The sequence below is a fragment of the Alligator mississippiensis genome, chromosome 1 (genome assembly GCF_030867095.1).
Source record: "Alligator mississippiensis isolate rAllMis1 chromosome 1, rAllMis1, whole genome shotgun sequence".
In the NCBI taxonomy this organism is placed as follows: Eukaryota; Metazoa; Chordata; order Crocodylia; family Alligatoridae; genus Alligator; species Alligator mississippiensis.
This window is the reverse complement of record NC_081824.1, coordinates 62617801-62639296: the sequence shown is the minus strand read 5'-3', so window position 1 is coordinate 62639296 and position 21496 is coordinate 62617801. Positions and strand designations below refer to the sequence as shown.

At 38.3% G+C, this 21496-nt stretch overlaps 1 protein-coding gene across 36 annotated transcripts in view; it reads right to left on the bottom strand.

Annotated features, from left to right (window-relative positions):
• The window catches only part of RIMS1 (regulating synaptic membrane exocytosis 1), a 574877-nt gene that overhangs the window by 219858 nt on the left and 333523 nt on the right, over positions 1-21496 (bottom strand). For all 36 annotated transcript variants that reach the window (XM_059730969.1, XM_059731058.1, XM_059730979.1 and 33 more), the window contains exons 8-14: positions 19129-19252; positions 14697-14743; positions 5706-5818; positions 4572-4702; positions 4016-4187; positions 3709-3865; positions 2943-3014 (exon numbers count right to left, since the gene is read on the bottom strand). In XM_059730969.1, coding sequence (XP_059586952.1) covers positions 2943-3014; positions 3709-3865; positions 4016-4187; positions 4572-4702; positions 5706-5818; positions 14697-14743; positions 19129-19252 — 816 coding nt within the window. The remainder of the gene's footprint in view (positions 1-2942; positions 3015-3708; positions 3866-4015; positions 4188-4571; positions 4703-5705; positions 5819-14696; positions 14744-19128; positions 19253-21496) is intronic.

Below are 21496 nucleotides of genomic sequence, written 5' to 3'. Positions count from 1 at the left end.
TTCTAATAGGTATAGACAGAGTTTCTTAATGACTATATCAATGGCTTTGTTGGTAATTTAACCACAAGAGATAGCAAGGGAAGGGAAAAGAGAAAGTATGGAAGGAAAAATAAATTCATTTGTATAGATATTACAAACTAGATTTCACCACCCTTGTTCATGGTGAAGAGTATCTTAACCACCAAAAAGTCCTGTTGAAGTCAATGGTAACACTAGAAAAACAGGGTACTACACAAATTATGAGTAGATGGGGCATTGTCTGGTCTCAGATTTGACATAATTAAGAAAAGATACCAGGCTAGCAATTAGAGATGCAAGTCTGAATGAATTAAGCCAAGCTTTAGAAGAACGGTAAAATCCTGGCTTTACTGACACTAATGTAAACACCATTCAAGTCAATGGTGACAGAAATTTACAGATAGATGTGCAAGTCATTCACATAAATGTAGCCTGTGTGACTAGAAGACAAGGTCCAGTGAAAGAGCATAGTAAGTGAATAGTTCAGGGACTGGACAAAGAAAGGAGGCATTTCCAACAAACAGAATTACAAGATTGAAGAGACAGGAAGAGAATAATTAGGAACCTAAATCTGCACGAGTAAGCTTCCTCAGAAACCTAAATTGCTCTTGTGCATGCCTCAAGGTACCACTATCCTAGGTTAATGGAACATTTTGCATTTATCTCATATCTAAACATATTTGGGATTTATTAAATAGGTACCCTTTTGCTCTCAGGGCCCAATTCAGTAAGCATGCGCAAAACATGATTAATAAACTCTAACAAAGGCCAACAGCTATGGCCAATTTCATTCAAAAACAGGAAAGGAATACTACCTACCTTTCTCTCTGTCAGCTGCTAGCTAGACCATTTCTTCCAGGAAATGGAAGATCTCAGTTCTACGCCCTCCTCAGCCTGAGTTGGTTCAAACTCATCTCTCTCACAACCAGGATGGAGAGAGGCTGAAGCTGGGCAAGTGTACAGCCACAAACGCAAGATTAATGAAGCTAGGAACAGGGAGCATTAGAGGCAGCCTAGCCCAATAATGAGGGCATTGCCTTGGGAATAAGGAGATGGGTTTCACACTGTCATTCAATAAGTATAGTACACATATTTCCATTGAAGAGTCACTGGATGAAATTTGTAAACAGAATTGGCAGCAGAGACCAGAGCCTGCATCTGAAATCAGTGAGTCAAAATCAATCATTAAAATGCCTTTATGGATCTGGGGTTTAGCTTTTTGGTCAGTCGAGTCAATGACAACATTTTCTAGTTTCAGCAGCATGGTTTAACCTCACCTCAATATAGATCCAGCATGCAACTTTTTACATTTTTTCTCCCATCTCTCCTCCTCCCCCCTCCTTTTATATTTCTAAAATATTCCCTTTTATAAGAGTTCAGATCATGGGAACACACATATTCACTTCTTTCACTGGTGTCTTGAGCTTATAAAGAAAGTTTAAAATCACATTTCTTCTGACCATACCCTTCCTGCATGCCAATCTAGAAAGAGTTAGTTCAAGTATAAACTCAGCTTCCATGGCAGAAGCCTTAACAGCAGAAACAAGGTATTTGAGGACCATGCTATACATAGCACATATATTTTTCAAGATACTAAGGAATATATAGCAGTACCTAAGTCCTAATGACTTTTACTAGTAAACTAAGACAACTAAGTGCTATATATCCAAGTGAAAATGGTTGTATAACATGGGAGCAGCTGCTTTATAGGACTGTAAATGGACCACTGCAGATAAAGGATGATTGCCCAGGAGAAACTGGTGAGTAAAAAGCCCTATATTATTAAGATGGCATTAGGTTGCCTTAGAGATAAGTATCTATAGCCCCAGCCACAAAATAAATGAGAAAAAAAAGCAGAAAGAAACTGTTGGAACTAATATTATTAATTTGTATAAAATATATGCATTTCAATTGATAAAAATATGAAAATTAATCACTCCAATAAACATAATGCCACTGCTATGTATTTTGCAAGAAATTCTCCTCTCACATATTCACAAATAGCCTTATGAAAACAATTGAGATTCCACTCATAAAACTGAGAGGAAAGATTGATCCAATTTCAGTAATATTGCAGATGAATAATTAATGCATGTGAATTATGTTAATAATCAAGTAGTAAGGTATAGAGCTTTTCAAATACTAGCCTATTTAATCTGTTTAGTAACTTTCAAGACAAAGTTCTATAAAACCCTAATTTGCTAAGGCAGATGAAGAGCTACTCTTTATTAATTTTTTTGTGAACAAGAAATTCACTCTCATGATATGTGGCAACAGTAGCATGAAATACAAAAAAGTATGGTATCCAAAATATTCTTCAAAATGGTTTATAATGTTGAATTCACAAAGGGTGCTGCCCTAATGTATAAATTATAATGTTCTCTCCCTATACTTAATACATTTATGCACATTTAGGAATATAATTCATGACGGTTTATGAAACGAATAAAAGACAAAGCCATGCAACATGCATTTTAATCTATAGTCATGCAGTTTCAAAATATTCCATGGAGGATTGCATAAGATCTGTGTTTTAAGCAAGAAGCAAAATAAAAAAAAATGCAATGGAAATTGAAATACTAATTAGTATTTCTTATGGATTTATTGGAATTAAATTTGTAATTTCACTTATGCTCAGACCATTGGGTAGTAACTTTGAACCATCCAAGATAATATCCCTAGTCACATGTACACAGAGATATTGATGTATAAATACAGGAATATTTTTAACTCACTGTAATTTAAAATGAATTTAAGATTACAACACCATGGAATAATCAATCATACTGGTTTCTCCACAATTCAGTCTCTAAAACCAGCAACCTGCTATAGCCTGGGATATTAGAGTAAAAAAACCCCAAACATACAAATAATTAAAAGCAAAAGCAAAAATAAAAGCAGGACCATGCTCTTCACGCACGCACCTGGAGGAACAACTCCAATACCATCATCAACATCATAATCTGAGATGTCACTATCACTGATTCGCTGAGATCCTGCACAACAGTAAGGCAAATAAATATCCTGTATATCTAGATGTATTGTAAAATGTAAAAATATATTTAAATAAAAAATTCACTTACTGCTATGTGTCAAAAGATTAGTTTAAATTTAAATACTATGAGGTGAGAATCAAACTTCTGTGACTTAGAATGAGGGCATAGTTTGATCTAATGCATCAATTACTATAGTATACAGCTCCTGTAACTGTTCCCTAAAAGTGCCTCTATATAGTTACACACTAGTTGGAATGTATTACTTTTCCTCATCTCAACATACCGGTGAAAGATCATAAAAAGCAGCTTGGAAAATTTATTTCCAATTTGTTCCCTATTTCTTTCATATTCCCAAAATAAAATTTATTTTCAGTTTAAGCATGAGTTACAGCCTACAGATATTTTTATACAGTAGCCACTTCAACCACATTACACAAACCTTGGGAAATGATGATTCTGAGAAATACCCCTTTTTTAAATAATTATTTTCATCTTTAAAGTCACCAAAAGTTATAGGTGTTCAGAAAATAATTAAGTTTTGGCATACTTTTCCTTTAATATGATTTTCACCTTCCAAAAAATACACTTTTTTCAGACTAACTGTATGCTAAAGACTGCTTACAGGCATTAGGAGTACTTCATAAATTATTCCCATATTTAAATGGAAGAGGAGAGCAATGGAATTTAGACCTACTTTGTAGTTTTTTGCTAGAGCTTTCTCCACCATGGACATGTCTCCTGGGCATGAAAGGTGATGGCTGAGGCAGAGGTAGTGAGGATTCATCATGTGTCTGTAGTTTATACCAATGTGGTTCATCATCTAAAAGTGCTGTCTCCAGCTCTATAAGGATCTAGGGGGAAATTTATCAAGCTTAGTCTTAGCTTTAAACTGTGTTGAAACTACAGTATATAGAATTATTTTAATAAAAATAGAGATGTTAGCCTTTTGTTAGATACTTAAAATATGACTACTGTAATTGAAATGTTATTGTATATATCACCTCTCCAAGGAATTCACTCTCTTCTTCTTGTACTCTTGGTTGATCCCATACAGTTATTTCTAGCATTCGTTCTCTAAAATCTCTACGATGTACATGTGAATAGAGAAAAGTTTGGTTCCATTTTGGTTCTAGGCTTTTCTTTACTGTTTTGGTCCTCCTTTTACTTTTATCACTGAAACATAAATATTTCTTGTAAATTATAAAGCAAAAACAAATCACATACTGACATCTAGTTACCACTGCTAACACTGCCTTTGCCCTTTCTTAATTTAAGTGACACTGAACTCATATGTTTAAAGAGAGAGGTTTACTGCACATCAGAGACCAGGGTCAGACATATGTCCATGGGGCTAATTTTCTGTAGCTTGACACTGATTATAGATGCATGTGGTTTTATATGTTTTAGAAAAAGCTGTGAATAACTATTACAACAGTTTTATGGCTCATCTAAATTTTAATAAATTAAAGGAATTAATATAAGTGAAATATTCTGATGTATGACTATGGCATATAAATGTTCAGTTGATACAGCATATATTTTTACTTGTTATATTACCTTCTATCTGGAAGAAAATACATTTTTACATAGGGATTCCTGGGACGGCCATCTACTCTAGGTGGCAGATCTGTTGCTTGTAGAACATTTACTATTAACTGATGCCCCACTTTGTCATACCACAGTTTCACCTAAAAAACCCAAGTTACCAGAAATTATTCATGAAAATGAAAGAATGTAAAATTATCTATACTTTATACTATTAGCCAAAACGTAAATGTAATTCAGTTTTTTGGGAGAAAGGTCAACGGTTTTATGCAGTTTTCCGAAGAATTTGTGTGTGCATGGACAAAATTTCAGTGTGGTTTATAATAGCAGAAATAATATAATCTCAGATACATAAACTAAACAAATTGATCTCATGCAGTTTGGAAAAATCCATGACAATATTTAATAAAATATTCATATTTCTCCATTGCATTTTTAGGCATTTCTGGCAATTAAATTACTAACTCATTAAACCATGTCTTGTTCAATGGCATGAGGATGGAGGTAGGAGAGGCACAGATACCAATCAGTAATATTTTTGCCATCTCAACTCTGTTTTACTGAAGTGATACTATGCTGTGACTTACATTGGAGCAAATCTACTTTCCTAGTAGTATGAAATACCCCTGAGAAGGCTCATTTTGCAGGCCAACCCTTGAAGCAGTTTTGGAATGCATTTAACCTGACTAGTTTAACACATGGTTATGTGAACACTATGAAATGCGACTAATTTATTTTTTAAAGGAATCATACTACTTGGATGTTTCTGAATCTGTTTTCTGCCTAGAACTCAGTATGCTAACAGAGTAACTCCAATCCTTTAGAGAGACTGGAATCACATACAAATCAAACTCTATTCATTACATCTCTGTTGGGCACAACTTCAGTTAGCATGATAGGGAATTGCATGAGTTAATGTTGACCTATACTGAAATGCATTACTGAACAAAAGAGACATGCCAGCAATACAACTCTTCAAATGTCCCACACTTTTTACATTAAACAAAAAGAATGGAAGCAAGCTAATGTTTCTCTTTCAATGTATTACCTATATAGTATAATATATCCAGATATATCTCATTATTACCACCAAAAATATACACTGTATCAGATAAATATTCTCTCTGGATACTAATATACACTTACAGAAAGTTGCCCTGGTAGGACCTGTGGAGCATCTTTCAGAGCTCCAGGACTAGTTGGAGAAATAACAGAAATAGAAGGCCTTTCCATCTTCTGAGATTCAAAAGAACTTGAACCTAAAAGCATGAGAGAAATATGTCAATTTTAGATCTGAGATTTGGTAGCCAATTTTCTTAGATAGTAAAATTACTTACCTTAGTAACTGGAGATCTTTGTGATGTACTGCCCATAAGCACATTCCACTGTGGGCACGCATGTGACTCTAGCACTCAATCTCAGAGAAATTTTTGCCTTTTTGCATGCACTCTGACTCTGGGCATAAATGGCAGTTCCCTCTCTTCAATTTCCTCTCAGCTGCAGAATCCCAGAATGCAAGGGACAATTCAAGGACTTCTAAGGAAGAGAAGGCAGGATATGGAATGTGCGTGTGGACAAAACATCTTGAAGAACTCCAGTTACTGAGGTAAGTAACTTCTCTTTTTCCTTTGAGTGCTTGTCCATAGGCACATTCTGTTCGCAGTAACACCAAAAAAAAAGATGTCTGATTGTTATGAAGGCAGGTCATACTCTTAGGTGAACAACAGTGGGAAGAGTGCTTTGCCAAATGCAGCATCTGTTCTGACAGTCTACATGAAAGTGTAGTGCTTGGCTGAAAGTGTTCATGGACCTTCAAGTGACTGTTTTGCAGATGGCCAGAATGGAGCCATGCAGGAGACCACTGATGCAGCATGGGTTCTGATGGAATGCACGCTAATCATCTTAGTGTTTGCAAGGCATATCTTGATAGTCTTGTATGGATATACAGGCAAAGTCCTTCCCTGAAGAGTATATCAAGCTCTCAGACAAAAAGGTTTGGAAAGACAAATACATGGATCTGGTAACTAAGCTGAAAATCAGTGACTAGCTCAGGAAACTACTTGGAGTGAGTCACAGGAAGAACTTGTCCAGATAGAACAGTATAGGGAGAAAAGTTATTCAAACCATGAGGAATGGTGACAGAGAAGAAAGCAGGGACTTGTTAGGGCTCTGGGTACTAGATTCTGATTCCCCTGAGAAACTGGGTTTCAGAAGAGGGAATACTGTAGTCAGAGCTTGCAGGACTTTGGCATCCATGGGCAGGGATCAGGTTTACATTGGCCAGTGATAAGCTGAGATAGCAAGTAAGGGTAGTGCTGATGAACAAGTGCTCTAACTTGCAATCTATGCAATAGTCCAAATTAGTTAAAATAGGGGAAAAGTGGTACCTCATACAAAATCAGAGAGAGAAACTAGACCACTTAGCAAAGCCAGTTTGTCTAGTGCAGTTTTTCTATGAATGAGTGCATATAAACAGGCCTACATCACTGCCCAGTGCCATCCAGCATCTAGTCTATTGATATGGATGGTGTGCAGATCCATGTGGAGAAGACGTTGGATCCCTGGAAGATAAGTTCCAGGGCTCGTCACTTGTGTGAGGTGCCATGGCCAGGTTAAAGCTAGCAGGATCAGATGAGTGGATTCCCTCCTCACCTTGTGCAGTACTTAAGAATTACATGCATAGGTGGGAAGACATATAAAAGTTTCCCTGATCAAAGGAGAAGAAAGGCATTGGACAATAATGCTGGGCTGAAGCAAAGGGGGAAAGAATCTGACCTTTTTGATAAAATCTGAGACAAAGAGGTTGATGTCTGCAAAAACGTCCTACAAGAACAGACCTGTTGATTTCACCTATGGCTTACATGTGCACATTGAGACTGCCCACTGAATATTCTGAAGGTAAAGGAAGTGCACCACTGAGAGGTTTGCACCAGTTTCAAAGGATGACTTTCCTCTTTGGATGGTGGGGGAATATCTTGTACCCTCTTGTCTACTGAGACAGAAATCTGTAGTGATATTATTGGTCATAATCTGGACATGACATCCTAAAATGGGATGCAGGCTTTGTATTACCACATTCATCTGAAACTTTGCCTTCTTGGCAAACCCAGAACCTTGTACATGGAGATTATTTGTGTGTACTCTTTACCCTCACAGAAAGCTGTTCATCATGTCTTTCAATGATAATGGGAGGCTCACTACAGGTGTTCACTAGGCTGTTTCAGCATGCAGAATGGACCTGATCAGAAGAAAAATGGTTACCTCCATGTTTGGGGAATGTCTTTCAGGAAAAGAAAAAAAAACCTAAAACAATACCTTCCTGTATCTGAGATGTAGTCTGTAACCTATGATGTAACATGGGTGCAGAAAACCACATGTCCTAGAATAAACAGACAAATGCTAGTAGTTGTTGACAAATTTGCCTCCAGTGAGAGTCTGGAGCTTGGTAAACCTTGTCTGACAGCGAATCCAGACTAGCCTCTACAAATTCTAGTCTCTGAACTGCCTTCAGATTTTGGCTTATTTGGAGATTCAAGGCATGGAACTATCACATGATAGCAAATAAATATCCCATTAATCATGAGAACTGCCTTTCACCATCCAGCCATCTGGGTAAGGATATTATGAGATTCTCTTCCCCTTGAGATGAGCTGCTATCATGCAAGGGAGAAACCAAATGGTAGGAGCTTGTACAAGCAGTGATCCTGGTCTACCACAAATCACAGGTATTTTCTGTGAAAAGGCATGATATTGACAGAAAAGTAGGCATCTTGAAGATCAAGAGATGTGAAGCAGTTTGATAGTTTCAGAGGGGGGATTATGGTGACTAGTATTACCATCTTGAACTTGAGTTTGTGACTGAAGCTTGAGTTCCCTTAAGATGAAGACGAGTTAGCTCTTCCTCTCTTCATTCAGGAAATAATAAATGTAAATCCTCTTTCCCTTATTGAGCTACCTCAAATAAGGCTCCTAGAGCTAGGATGAAAATCTTCTGTCAAAGCACAATCTCATGAGAAACGTCCCTAAAAAGCACAGGGTTAGGAGATTAGAAGCATGCACCACACTGATTTGGCTGGAATAGCTAGCCAGGATAGCACACATGACCACTAGTCTCTGGTGATATTGGTTGATGCTTGCCAGAAGTAGGCCAAGCAGTATCCAAAAGATAAGGGAAAGGATGACAAAATCTCTGATAGTGAGTGGCCTTGTCCCAGTGTAGAGTTGTGATCTTCAGAATTGCAGTCACAGAAATCATTGAGAAGTAGAGCAGGAAGGACCTCCTGAGATCATCTAGTCCAACCCCCTGCCTGAAGAAGGATCATCCATATCCAAACCATTCTATACAATCCATAGCAGGGGTCCTACAAGGAAAGTTGAAGTAGCAGCAGCTGGGACCACAACTGAGGACAGAAGGACACCAGTAGAAAATTTTCTAGCAATGGATGGAATGGGGTAGCTGTAGACCACAGAATTGCACAATGTCTTGGGCAACAGGTCTCTGCCAGAGTTCTAGATGCTGAAGCAGAAGTAATTAATGAAGTGCATGTGTTGTGATAGCTCAGCACCAGAGGGACAACTACCAAATACCTAAGGTGCTTCTCCTTGTCCCTTCGCAGCATGAAAGAAGTAGGAACTCTGGATCTGGGTGCCGGGAGTAGAATACTTCTGAATTTCATCAGAAGCCATATAGGGGTGTGAAGTCTTGGAAGTGGACAAGAAAGGAGACGATAAAGAGCATCTCTCCAAGAAATCCTGTGATGGGACCTTCCCCTCAAACTCTCTCTCAGATTGGGTTTACCAGAGGAGCACTTCTCTGCTGCTGATGCTGTTGGGGATTACATGCAGTCAGGTGAGTGTTGAGATTTGGCATCCAAGGCTGACCCAACAGATTTACTGAAAAAGTAAACCAGCGCAAGCTTTGTGGTCCATCCTAGACCATGAAGTGAAGGATTTGTGAGTCCTTTAGTACTTGGCACACTCAAGTAAATGCAAATGCTCCTGTTCAAAGGGCCCTGTTCCGCAGGAATGCAACTGTTCCAGCTCATGTCCCTGTTGCAGGACAGACAGAATTTGAAAACAGGTGATATAGAAGAATCCTTACTATAACATGAAGCAAAGGCCTAAGAGAAAGAAAAATGGAGTCTCACTTGACTTGAGGCTACATGGCACAGACCAAGACACCTTCTGCCCTGCAAAGAAAAAGAAGGAAGACAGAGAAATGAGTAAAAAAAAAAAAAAGGGCAGCAATGTCAACCGAGGAAAATTAAAGACTAAAGAGTAAAGAAAATGAATAAGGTTTGAAATGAGACTGTAGGTCAAAAATGATGTCTTAATTAGACAACAGAAGCCCTGCCTTAAGCTGAAAGCAATTAACAGGAACTTTAGAATGGAAAATGTGTATCACCAATTGTATGCACTGTATGGGTAATATTAAAGACAAAGAAAATCTGAGTTTGAGTCCATGAGATGCATGCACATATGGACAGCACAGAAGAATGCACATATGGACAGCAGATCATGAACTCTAAATTGCTTTAGTTTTTGAATGGTTCCCAGGTGGTTTATGCTTTAGTGTTTCATTGATTGAAATTAGAGCATGATTATAAACTAATTTAATAGTACCAGTGAAAAAGACAGTAAGGGCACTCCTATTTCAGTTAAAACCAGGCATATTCAATTTTAGCTTAAGTCATTTATGAAAATGGTTGAACTAAATCAAAGTAAGCATCTCAAACAGAAACAGGATTATTATATATGTTTGCCCTAGTTTAAGCCAGTTTTTAAAAAGCTAATGCACGCTTCCATGCAGGTAATATCTCAGTCATATTTAAGTTTTGGCATCTCTTTTAAGATAAAATATCAGATGTTCTTCCCTTCCAGGTGAAGCCACTCTCTCCATCTATGGTTAATTAATAGCTATAATTCTCTCAAATAGCATGAGACATTGGCACAGAAGTAGGATTTAGTAGTCTTCTGGACTTCTGGTTCTTTGCTCAAAATCAACAGGTCCAGGGTGTTCAAAATCACCATTCACACGAGACTCACCACAACCCCTAAGACAACACACCTCATACACTGCATTTGGCTGGGCATCTCAAGGGACTGTCAGTTTTTCTAACTCCACACACCTCCATGCAAAAAGATCAGATTACCAGCTGGTGCAAATCACCAGAGTTGCACTGAAGTCAGCTGAGAATGCAGACCAGAACTTTAATGGGAGATTGCTTCTAATCAGACTGATTTAATTGTTTTTGCCTCTTTCACCACTGACTTCTTCACTGGCTCTCCTAATTTCAATCCCCCTGCTTTGCTTGCTTTATTTGTTTTTCAAGCTAAACCTTCTTCCTTCCATTCTGGCCTCTTTCTCTATCCCAATCCTCCTCACCAATATACCCCTCTCTTCCTCCTTTCACAAGTCCTTTTTCTTTTCAGATGCTTCAAAAACCACAACTAGGCTAGAGCGAAAGTTAAAATAATTTACAAATCAACAGCATGAAGTTCTATATAAAACAAACCTGAGCAAATGCACAAGCTTATCAAATTTAACCTCTTGGCTGTATATTAAACTAATTAAGTTTAATAAAAAACATCATTTTTGGTGCCCCACCTTTTTATATGAAAATTATTTATAAAATACATTCCTCATTTGGGGGACCATGTAGTTATACTGATAACTTTTATAATGGGAGAAATGCTGAACATCCTCTACTTAGGGAATGGGCAAGCCTCAGGGGAGACTCAAAGGAATGTGGATGGTGAGATATGATATATGTGCACTGTGTTCTGCTCACTCACTCCTGCATTGTTCACAACACATACTGAAAAAAGCCATATACTGGGGGGGGGGGGGGGGGGGGGGGGGAGGGGATTGTATTTTATCCAGGTTTTACCCGAAGCTGCTCAGACAGAAGCTAGATAACAGTTTTTCAGCAGTCAGTGCATAGAGATAAAAAACCAAGTTAGCTGTGTGTGTTTTCATGCCAGTGCTCCCTAACATGGTGTACACCTTTCCTAAGGAAAAAGATAACAAAGCAAAGAAGTTCTTAGCAAGTTTGCTGCTATTTGATCTATAGGTGTAAATTTTCTCCTTCTCCTTGTTATAGCAATTGCAATGGAGTGCAGTTGTGAATAAACAACTATAATGCACTAAACAGATATACTAAATCAGACATTACCAACCAGGGTAATGGGGCAGCACCCTCAAGTACCATGAGTTCCTTTATGGGGTGCCATGGCACAATATTAGCACCATCAGGTGTACAAACACATACCCGATTCACAAGATAAACCCAGAAACTTCAAATATGAAACTATAGTGTCGAAGACACTATGACCTGTAGTGGTCTTTCTGAATTATTTGCTATAGAAGCACTATTACTTTTCCATAGTCAAAAAAAATCAGTGGAAGTGAACAGCTAGCATTTTCCAAGGGGTGCTTTGAGACTAACAAATGTACCTTGCAACTACAAAGTTTGAAAACCACTGTACTGAAGGAATTATTCTCCACACAGTCTTTCCTAGATTGATATCTTCACAAAACCAAATTTATTAGGACTCTACAGAAGAGTATGGCAACCTTTTGTCAGGTATAAGTAGACATATAGGTTTCTCATGCAGTACTGACACACCAGTAACAAACATATTAAACAGAATATTCCCTACACAGATTTTTTCTCCACAGTCTTTCCTAGATTGATATCTTCACAAAACCAAATTTATTAGGACTCTACAGAAGAATATGGTAACCTTTAGTCCGTTATAAGTAGACATAGGTCAGATTTTTTCCATCTAATATCCAACCCTAGAATGTAACTAGAAATTTTGGAGGATAAGGGTACACTTTTTGGCTAACATAATACTTCTTGTTCACACGTCTTTTTCATTGCCAAGTAATAGAATCATTGTGAGACACATCAGTAAGACTAAGCATCGAATGTAAAAGATATTCCAGCTGTGTACTTTATTACACTTCTGTAGTTTATCCAACTGAGATTGCTATTACTCACATAAACGATACAACAAAAATCACTTTTTTCATAACTTTTTTTTCTTAAGGACACTGTAGGTTACAGAGCTCTACTAACAAAAGATGCAAAGATGACAGAACTTCTCAATGGCTATTTTGCCTCAGTCTTCACAATTAAAACAAACTCTGACCCTTAACCCCGACAGCTAATGAAATCCATGCAAATCATGATAAATGACTAGCATAACAGAAAGCTCTTAACAGTCTTGAGTGTAGGACCTGACTAAATTCATGCCAAGGTGCTAAAGGAACTGACTGAAGAAATCTCAGAGCCATTAGCTACAATAGTTGCCAAATTATGGAGGTCAAGCAAGGTTTCAGAAACCACGGCTAAAATAGCAACCATCTTTAAAAAGAAGAAAAAGAACCCAGGGAAATTTAGACTGTTCATCTTGACTTCAATACCTGGGAAATTACTGGAGCAAATCTTAAAATAGTTTGTAAATGGCTGAAGAAGGTGATCACTAATAGTCAATGTAGAGTCATTAGGAACAAGTCATTCAAAACCAACCTGATTTTCTTGTTCGCCAGGAAAACTTTGGAGGAAGGGAACACAACAGATGTAATACATGGGGACTTCTGTAAGGCTTTTGATATAGTCCCACCTGACAAACTGAAGAATCATTGAGACAGATAGAACTCTTGTCCCAATTATTTCTATAATTGGCTGAATAACTGTAAGCAAAGGGTAAGTATAAATGGATCAATGTCAGAATGGAAGGATGTTCCAGGGGCAGGGCAGTATTCACAGGGTCTGTTCTAAGTCCAGTGCTGTTTAACATTTTGATTAATGACCCGGATACCAGAACAGAGAGCTTCTTGTTCAGATTTGCAGGTGATACTGGGAAGACTTGCAAACACTTTGAAGGATAATACAGGAACTCAAAAGGATGCTACTGAATTAGAGAATTGGGCACTAGACAGCAAAATAAAATCCAACAAAGACAAATATAGAGTGCTAGATGCAGGAAAAAAAAACCTATAAATGCATAAATACAGAATGAGAGATAACTGACTAGGGCATAAGGTTGCTGAGAAGGATCAGTGTAGAGTGGGGTGAGGAGCATTGGTGGATCACAGACTTAATAGGTGCCAGCAATGTGCTACGATCACCAAAACATAAAATTTTATTTTGTATTTCACTTCCAGGCATGTTGCATATAAAAAATAGGAAATTATGTGCAAGTACCACTCAGCATTGGTTTAGGAACCAGTTGACTCTAGCTGAGTTTAGGCTTTGCATTTTAAGGAAGAGGTGCAGAAACAGGAAAGGAGCCAGAGGTGAATAAACAAGATGAAATAATAGCTGGAATTCAAGCCATATGAGGATATGAGGAAAGGATGGGAAAACGAGGTGGGTTTATTTTGAAGAAAAGGGTGGACATGACAGAAGTTTTGAAATACTTGAAAGGCTGCCATTCTGAAGAAACAGAAAAATTGGTCTCCCTTGATGAAGGAGACAGAACATGAGGTAATGGCTTTAAATTGCAGCCAAGTAGACAGACTTAGGTTAAATCTGAGGGGAAAAAAAACCCAAATTACTTCATAACTGTCAGAGGAGCAGGAAGACAGAACAAGCTGCCCCTGGAAACTATGGACATTCCTTCATTGGAGGTTTCAAGACGAGATGGGATAGGCACCTATTTGAATACTATAGAAATAGCATATTGTGTTTGTGCAGGAGGTTGAACTAGATGACCCTTGAGGTCTCTTACAATCCTATGACATCCAATTTCAGGGTAAGATTAGATTCCTGGTTTAGGAAACTGAACATGGGATGGACAATCAAGAATAAGAACTCACAACACCTTCTGAAGCCTTTGCAACTCTCTATTTTAACTTTTCTACCGTATTTTCCTTAAATGTAAATGGAGGATAATCATTCTTCAACCTTTTCTCAGAGGGCTGATATGGAAACACCACACAATCATGGAAAACGCCAGGCTTTTTTTTTTTTTGCTACCATGGAAGAATCTTGCCCATGTTTGAATTCTATCTACTGTATTCTTTTTGCTTTTATTAATTTAATATCATTGCTAAGTTTACAAATAGGTATAGGCAACAAACTGGGATTTTTAATGTGCACAGATAGAAACAAGCCATGTACTCACTAGACTCTAATGGAGGATGGGAGCTCTCAGGGATCCTGGGAATGTCACTAAAAGATAAATATAAAAAATAGTTAGATTAAAAAAAAACCAGAACCAACTATCTACACATTTCTGGCACTCCCTTTCCAGTGATCTGTTTATTTTTTTCTAACGTGTAGGGTAAGGAAGGTTAATTATTACACGGCATATTTGCCACTATTAACAAATAGTTACACACACAACAGCTTTAACGCTACACTAGAGTTCGTCAAAATGATGAAAGAAAAACAATGAACAATATGAGTACTTTAATGGTAATACTGTGGTTAGATATGCCACAATATTTTTGCAAGAAAACATGATCAGTATTAAAAAGTACTATAACTACTGATGTTTTTTATTAAAATCAAAACAACGCAGATAGTATAACTCACTAGTAGTTTTTATACACACGTCTCAAGGAGCTTGCTGATTGAAACTGATGAAAATGTCTTATAATAATAAAGAGAAAAAACAGATAAATATGGGCAATGTTAAATAAGCAAAGACAACTATAATCATGCATTGCTTCAGAGACTAAAAGGTTAGCATGCAACATATTATAACTAAATATATACGGAGGCAAACACATCTTTGTTCATGCATGCATGCGCGCGCGCGCACACACACACACACACACACCTAGTTATATAGAGCGAATGCAAATCTGATCTCAGTTATACAAGTTACAAATATAAATCTGGAATAACTCCACTGACATCAGATTTGCTCTAGCATAAAAAATTGATATTAATGTTTGGCTCTGTACTATTTGTTCTAACATTCACCAAAAATACATTACAGAAGGAAGAAATGACTATGCCGAAAATGCATTACAGAAGTAAGAAATGACTCTTACACTATAAATATTCATGAAACTGGAACAGGGAAATGGGAATAAAGTCCTTCAATGAGTCATTAAAAAGATTAACTACCCATGTAATAAAGTCAGTAGTAGAAACTATAATATAATGTTTATAGCAAACTACTATAAAGTTCAAGGCAAACATCTACAAAAACTGGAGCTAAAAGTTGAGCCCAAGTGACTTAGGCTTGTAAGTGCCTACATCAGACAGTAAAATAGTGCAATGCTGTGCTAAAACTAAATATGTTTTATATTCTGGCCCTTGGGCTGCTGAATGTCATTGCCCTTAAAACCCCCAAGCTCCTTTGAAAAGCCCATCTTTAGGATAGGCTTTCTTTTCAATCTTGTTCCATCTAACCCCCTTCAGAATTGCCAGGAATTGACCCAATTCAGCTTTCATTTTATGTTGCAGTATGGAGTACATTCCTCTTGTGCTTAGTTTTGCAGTGCAAGTGCAATGTGTTCATTCCAAACTCGGGGCAAGAAAATAACATTTCCTAGTCTTTATTTTTCTAATTTCTGTTTGCTTGGCTAAGCAAGGCCAACTAACCCTACTGTGACAGGGGGCCTCCTGGGGCAGAACTCTGTGGCCCGCCTACCTGTCACCATGACAGGAGGCCTACTCAGGGCCAAGCTCTTCGTGGCCTGCCCACCTGTCTCTGGGCAACCGCCCACTTATCTCGCCCGCCACGCCTTTGATGATAATTGATTCATATGTCGATGTCAATTAAGGGGGAGGCTGCCCATTGTAGTGCCCCGATGACAGGGGTGCTCTGCAGCTCCGACCTCCCCTAATACCGCAGCCCAAGCCTCACAGATGGCATCATGGTGTTACTATAATCACTGGCCCCATACTGGGCCCCAGAATCGTCCTAACAGGAACCCTCTCTGATCCTTCCTATCAGGCGGCCACTCCGCCTTCATCCGGGCTACCTAGCCCCCCCGAAGCTATGTTCCCCTCTTGCGTGTGGTTCCCCCGGAACCTTCGGCTACCTGGCCCTGGCCCACCTCCAGGCAAGTGGGGACCCCAGGCCCCCGGCTCTTGGGCGTCCCTCATGATGGGCCCCCGGCCCTTTTGACTACCGTAGTCCTGACTCCAGCTTGGGCCAGTCGAGGGTACTCTCCCCTTCGGGCTGGGTCTCTCTAGCCACTCACTCTGTCACTGGGCCTCACTGTGCCACTACTCCCCGTCCTCCCGGGGGCAACCACAGCACCACGCCCATATCACTCCCACTCTCGGGGTCCGTCCTCTCTGGGCCCCTCACAACACTGGCCCGCTAGGCCCTCCAACAAACACATGGGTAACCCACCCGGTGGTGGTGGGAGCTAGGGGTTAAGGTGCCCCGACCCACCTTTCACCGGGGTGATAACTGGCCTGGTATTTCCTAGGGGCTCCTGCGCCACTGAGAGCCCCACCAGACCACCAACTCCCGGCAGGGTGCAGTTTCAGGTCATGCCCAGGACCAGGAGCCTCCTGCCAACCCCTTGCAGCTCCCCCTTACCTCCGGGTCATTCACAGCAGCCCTACGGCCAGGCGATGTTGCTGCCTATCCTCCTGCAGCCAAACTGCCTTGTTTAAATATGCAGCCTAAGCCTCAAAATGGCTGCCTTAATCAGGCACCTGGAGGCTGCCAGCTCCAGGCCCTTAAAGTGGCAGAGACACCCTGTGCTCTGCCACACCTACATTTTGCATGGGCTTATATGAAGTTACATATGAATAGCCTCTCTGATTTTTTCCCATCTCTAAATTCTCCCTCACACCGGTACATCTGTGCCCCTGATGTGCTTATCCTTCTGGTGTAAAATTCAACTAGAATTTCTTCTGCAACAGTGGTATCAGGATCAAGGCCCTAATTGAAGCCTTTCATTTCAAGTGATATGCTTCTATCCACTTACTATATTTATTTGTTCTTTAGTGCCAGTAAGTAGAAAAAGGTCAGACTTGGAAGAGTACAGTATACAGCCATTTCTCAATATCGTGCCAAATTCTACTTGCTTTAATAATTTGAGTAGTCTCACTGAAATTATGATACGACTAAGGTGAATATAACAGTATGATACAATTTGGCTATAGTATGTGAAATTTTAACAAGTGAAAAACTAAAGTTATACTTTTAAATTTGAGTACATTTTATCTGAAGCTAAACTTAAGGTTGGTCACTTATTTCTCATTATTCCTGACGGGAAAACAACAACAAAAAAGCAAAATAAAAAACCTAAAATAAGGATCTAAATCCTGCCTTTCTTACTGCAACTTTGGATCTGCTTAAAATGTCAAAACAGGATTTTAATTCATTGCACACTTAATCATATTTTATAATAGCCAAAACAAATGTGAAACTGAAGGGGTATGCAACCCAAAAGCAACTATGACAGTTTCAGTCCATGTCTATTTAAGATTAATTTGAAAGATTAAGAAAACTAGCCCTATTGTCCTTTTGAATTCTACTTTACGTAAGAACATCAGCAGTCTTAAACTTGTAACCTAATATTTAATTGTAAATATGAAGTTACAAGACAGTGAGAAAGATCTTAGTTTAATTTACTTCTTTGCTTATTCATACGGTTTAAATCTTGCATGCTCTTTTCAGGCACAACTCACTCACTATGACTTCAAAAAAAATTTGTTTTATTGAGGAATTCAAAATATTGTCCTATATCAATTTTGAGGCAATTATAGGGCCAAACCCTACAAACTTTGTTAGGCAAACAGTTTTACTGATTTATCTTGGGACTCATTTCTACAGGCATGTAAAGGAAAAGTCACATCCAAAGTAGTATCACTAACTTCACACTTAGACTAAAATTAACAATGAATAATTAGAATTAGAATTTATAATGAATATTGGAATTATTGTATATAACACTATATAGACAAATTAGCTATTGGACACCTTTTGATGATTATGTCATTTAAAATTATAATGTTTATTACTATTTAATATTTATTATTGCTATGTCAATGTGTTTAATTCTTCATGATTTTTGGTGTCTGCTTCCAATTCAACAATGTTCATGCTAGTGAAATTATTGTGCACGAATCAGTTCTGAAATGGTGGCTATGGTTGCACGGGCACTCAAGCATGTGGTTGACAGCACAGGGGTCGCAACTTCACAGCCATGTCAGATTCAAACAAATCTGCGAATTCTGCTAAAAGTCTTGTTAGAAGGACAAGGATTGGGAGAGGAAGTTCTGAGACCTGACTAAAATATGGCTTATTCAGGCATAGGTCATAATGATATATGGAAGGGAGCCTCATCTGAGCATATCCTAGAAATTTCCCGTTTGCCATTATGATAATATATAAAATTTATGCCAAGAGTGATATTACTGTACCTACAGTATGAAATTTATTTTGTTATTGGCAGATACAGATAATAAGTCATTATAAAAGGTAAATTTTCTTTCCATTACTAAAAAGATAAGAATTTGCAAACTAGTTAAGATGTGACAATGCTATATATATATTTAAATATATATGAATTTTTAAAAAATTGCATAAACATATGTAGATTTACTATAATTAAGAAGCAAGTTTTTAGCCTTACCCAATAGGCCTTGAAACAATAATTTCAACTTGAGGTTCTGATTTTGACTCTAAAATAATGTTGTAAACTTCTTCATTTGTAGCTCCAGGCAGGGGTTTACCATTCCATTCTAGAACTTCATCCCCTTTAAGTTAAAAAGAAGTGCATTTTTTATTGCATTTTCCACATTTTTTCCCAAAAAATGAAAAACATATTATAAAGCCTATGTATCTCTTAAGTTATATTTCCCCAAATCAAATATTCTCTTGTGGATTGGATATTACATATCCTCTTGGATTTGATATCCTCTATTTTAATTTGTCAAACTACCACTAAGGTTGTCAAACAATACCATATTTAAATTGAACAATTTATGAAAACATTTTAGTATTTTAGAGATAATATAGCAACAGGCATAATACCATGAAATGAAGCTGTATAGTACCTTTTAAGAGACACTTTATTAACGAGAGATAGTATCCTCTTTATAATAGTCTGATCTCCAAAAAAATAAAATATTGTGTGTCTACCAGTACAACCATACAAATCACAACATTTTTCATTGTGAGTTACATAACATATGCTCAATGTAACCTTTCCATCTAAAGAACAGTCTTCATAGCCTGTATCAAATGAACAAAAGAAGGAAAAGTAGTAGATGAATCAGTGTTCCCAGACTGAATCTGATATAGAATTCTTGGATGTTACTCTCTTCAGGTAGCCAACAGCTAGAATCCAACAGGCTTCATCAGCATATTTGACAATATTAAATCAGGAGGGAAAGCTTTAAAAATAATTTATATAATTTATACAAATAAGCATTTATAATTAATATTCAGGAAATCAATACGTATATGTATTCTTTTAGGGCCATTATAAGCAATGGTCAAAAGCACTGCAGCACAATGCTGCATCACGTAGCATTTACTTTTATTAGCATATAACTTAGGATGGTGATTTAATGTTTTTCAGACAGAGTATTGAACCAACACATCAGCAGCATGGCATCAGGCTGTGCCTCTGGAGCTGCTAGTTTTTTATGAGATCTAAAACAAATACTTAAACGTGTACTTTTTAACAAACCAAACAAATGGTCCATAAGAGAAAAAGTCCATCCTAGTCAAATGTTGAGATTGTTGTACCCTGCCTTCTTTGCCAGAAAGACAATTCTAGGTATAAGAAGCTAGAGACCTGATCACAAACTCAGTGCTTTAGGGATGATTCTATCCTGAGCAGGGGTTTGGACTAAATTACCTCCTTGGCTTGGGACAATCATTCAAAAAGCCTGATCCTGAATTGATTCAATCTTTGCAGGTTAGTCTAACCTGGCTAGGCTGAACTGGTTTGTAACTGGACAGACATTGTCTCTGGAGTCAGGAAATTCAGGCACATGCCTACATTGACTCAGGCTAGAAGCCAGAGAATGCTAGAGCAGCCCTCCCTTTCGTTGCACAATGCTGAGCTGGGGGAGGGGTGGGGCGGGGCGGGGCGGGGCATGGTCAGGCCCCAGCAGATTGCTTTAATTAGGGATGTCTGCCTGCACCATCCCAGGTTTTTCCCTACTGGCTGCTCATGAGGTGGGAGTGTTGCCAGCCCCCTCTTAGCACGCTGAGGCAAGGGAGGGGGTGTGCAGTGCATGCATCTGTTGATGATCCTGAGCTTTTCAATCTCCCTCCCTGCTTCTTTATAATGTTTGCAGCAAACTGACATGTAACCAAGCCAGCAGAAGGCTGATAATAGTGTTTATTACCCTATCAGCAAAATAATAGCCTCTCTCCATTAGTTCAAACTCTTCATAAACAGCTTACCAGCTGCCTGCTAATTAGTTCCAAAAAGCCCTAAGTCAGGGGTCAGCAACCTGGGGCACATGAGATTATTTGGATTGGCACCATAGATGGAGGAAGAAAAAAAAATCTTAATCACTGATTTCTGTGCACAGAAAAGTATTTTTCAAGACATTAGATACAGACTTAAAAAATATATGGGAAACCCCCAACAGCCTTAGCTTTTATTTCCAAAGCGTATTTTTAGCTCTTAAAGAACTGCAAAGTATTTACTACTATTTAAAAATAGCTAGCTTTCCTTTTTCCTTTCTAGTTTCTAGGGACCTACTTAAATTGAGGTTTTCTGATTTTCACAGAAACTGCAAAAATAGTGATTTCTGCAATCCCCACAAAAATGGCATTGGCTGTGATTTCTCAGGGAATCAAATAAAAAAAAATTAATAAAAATAAAATTCTGGCTCTCCAGTGAGATCCAAGAGTCCTCGCTGCTGCTGAAGCCTGGCCTTGTAGCCCTCCTGGGAGGGGAAGGTGCTGGTTAGTCAGGTGGCACAAAGGGCAGCAGCCAAGTCAGCAGCTGCCCCTTGTGCCTCTCCACTAATCAGTGC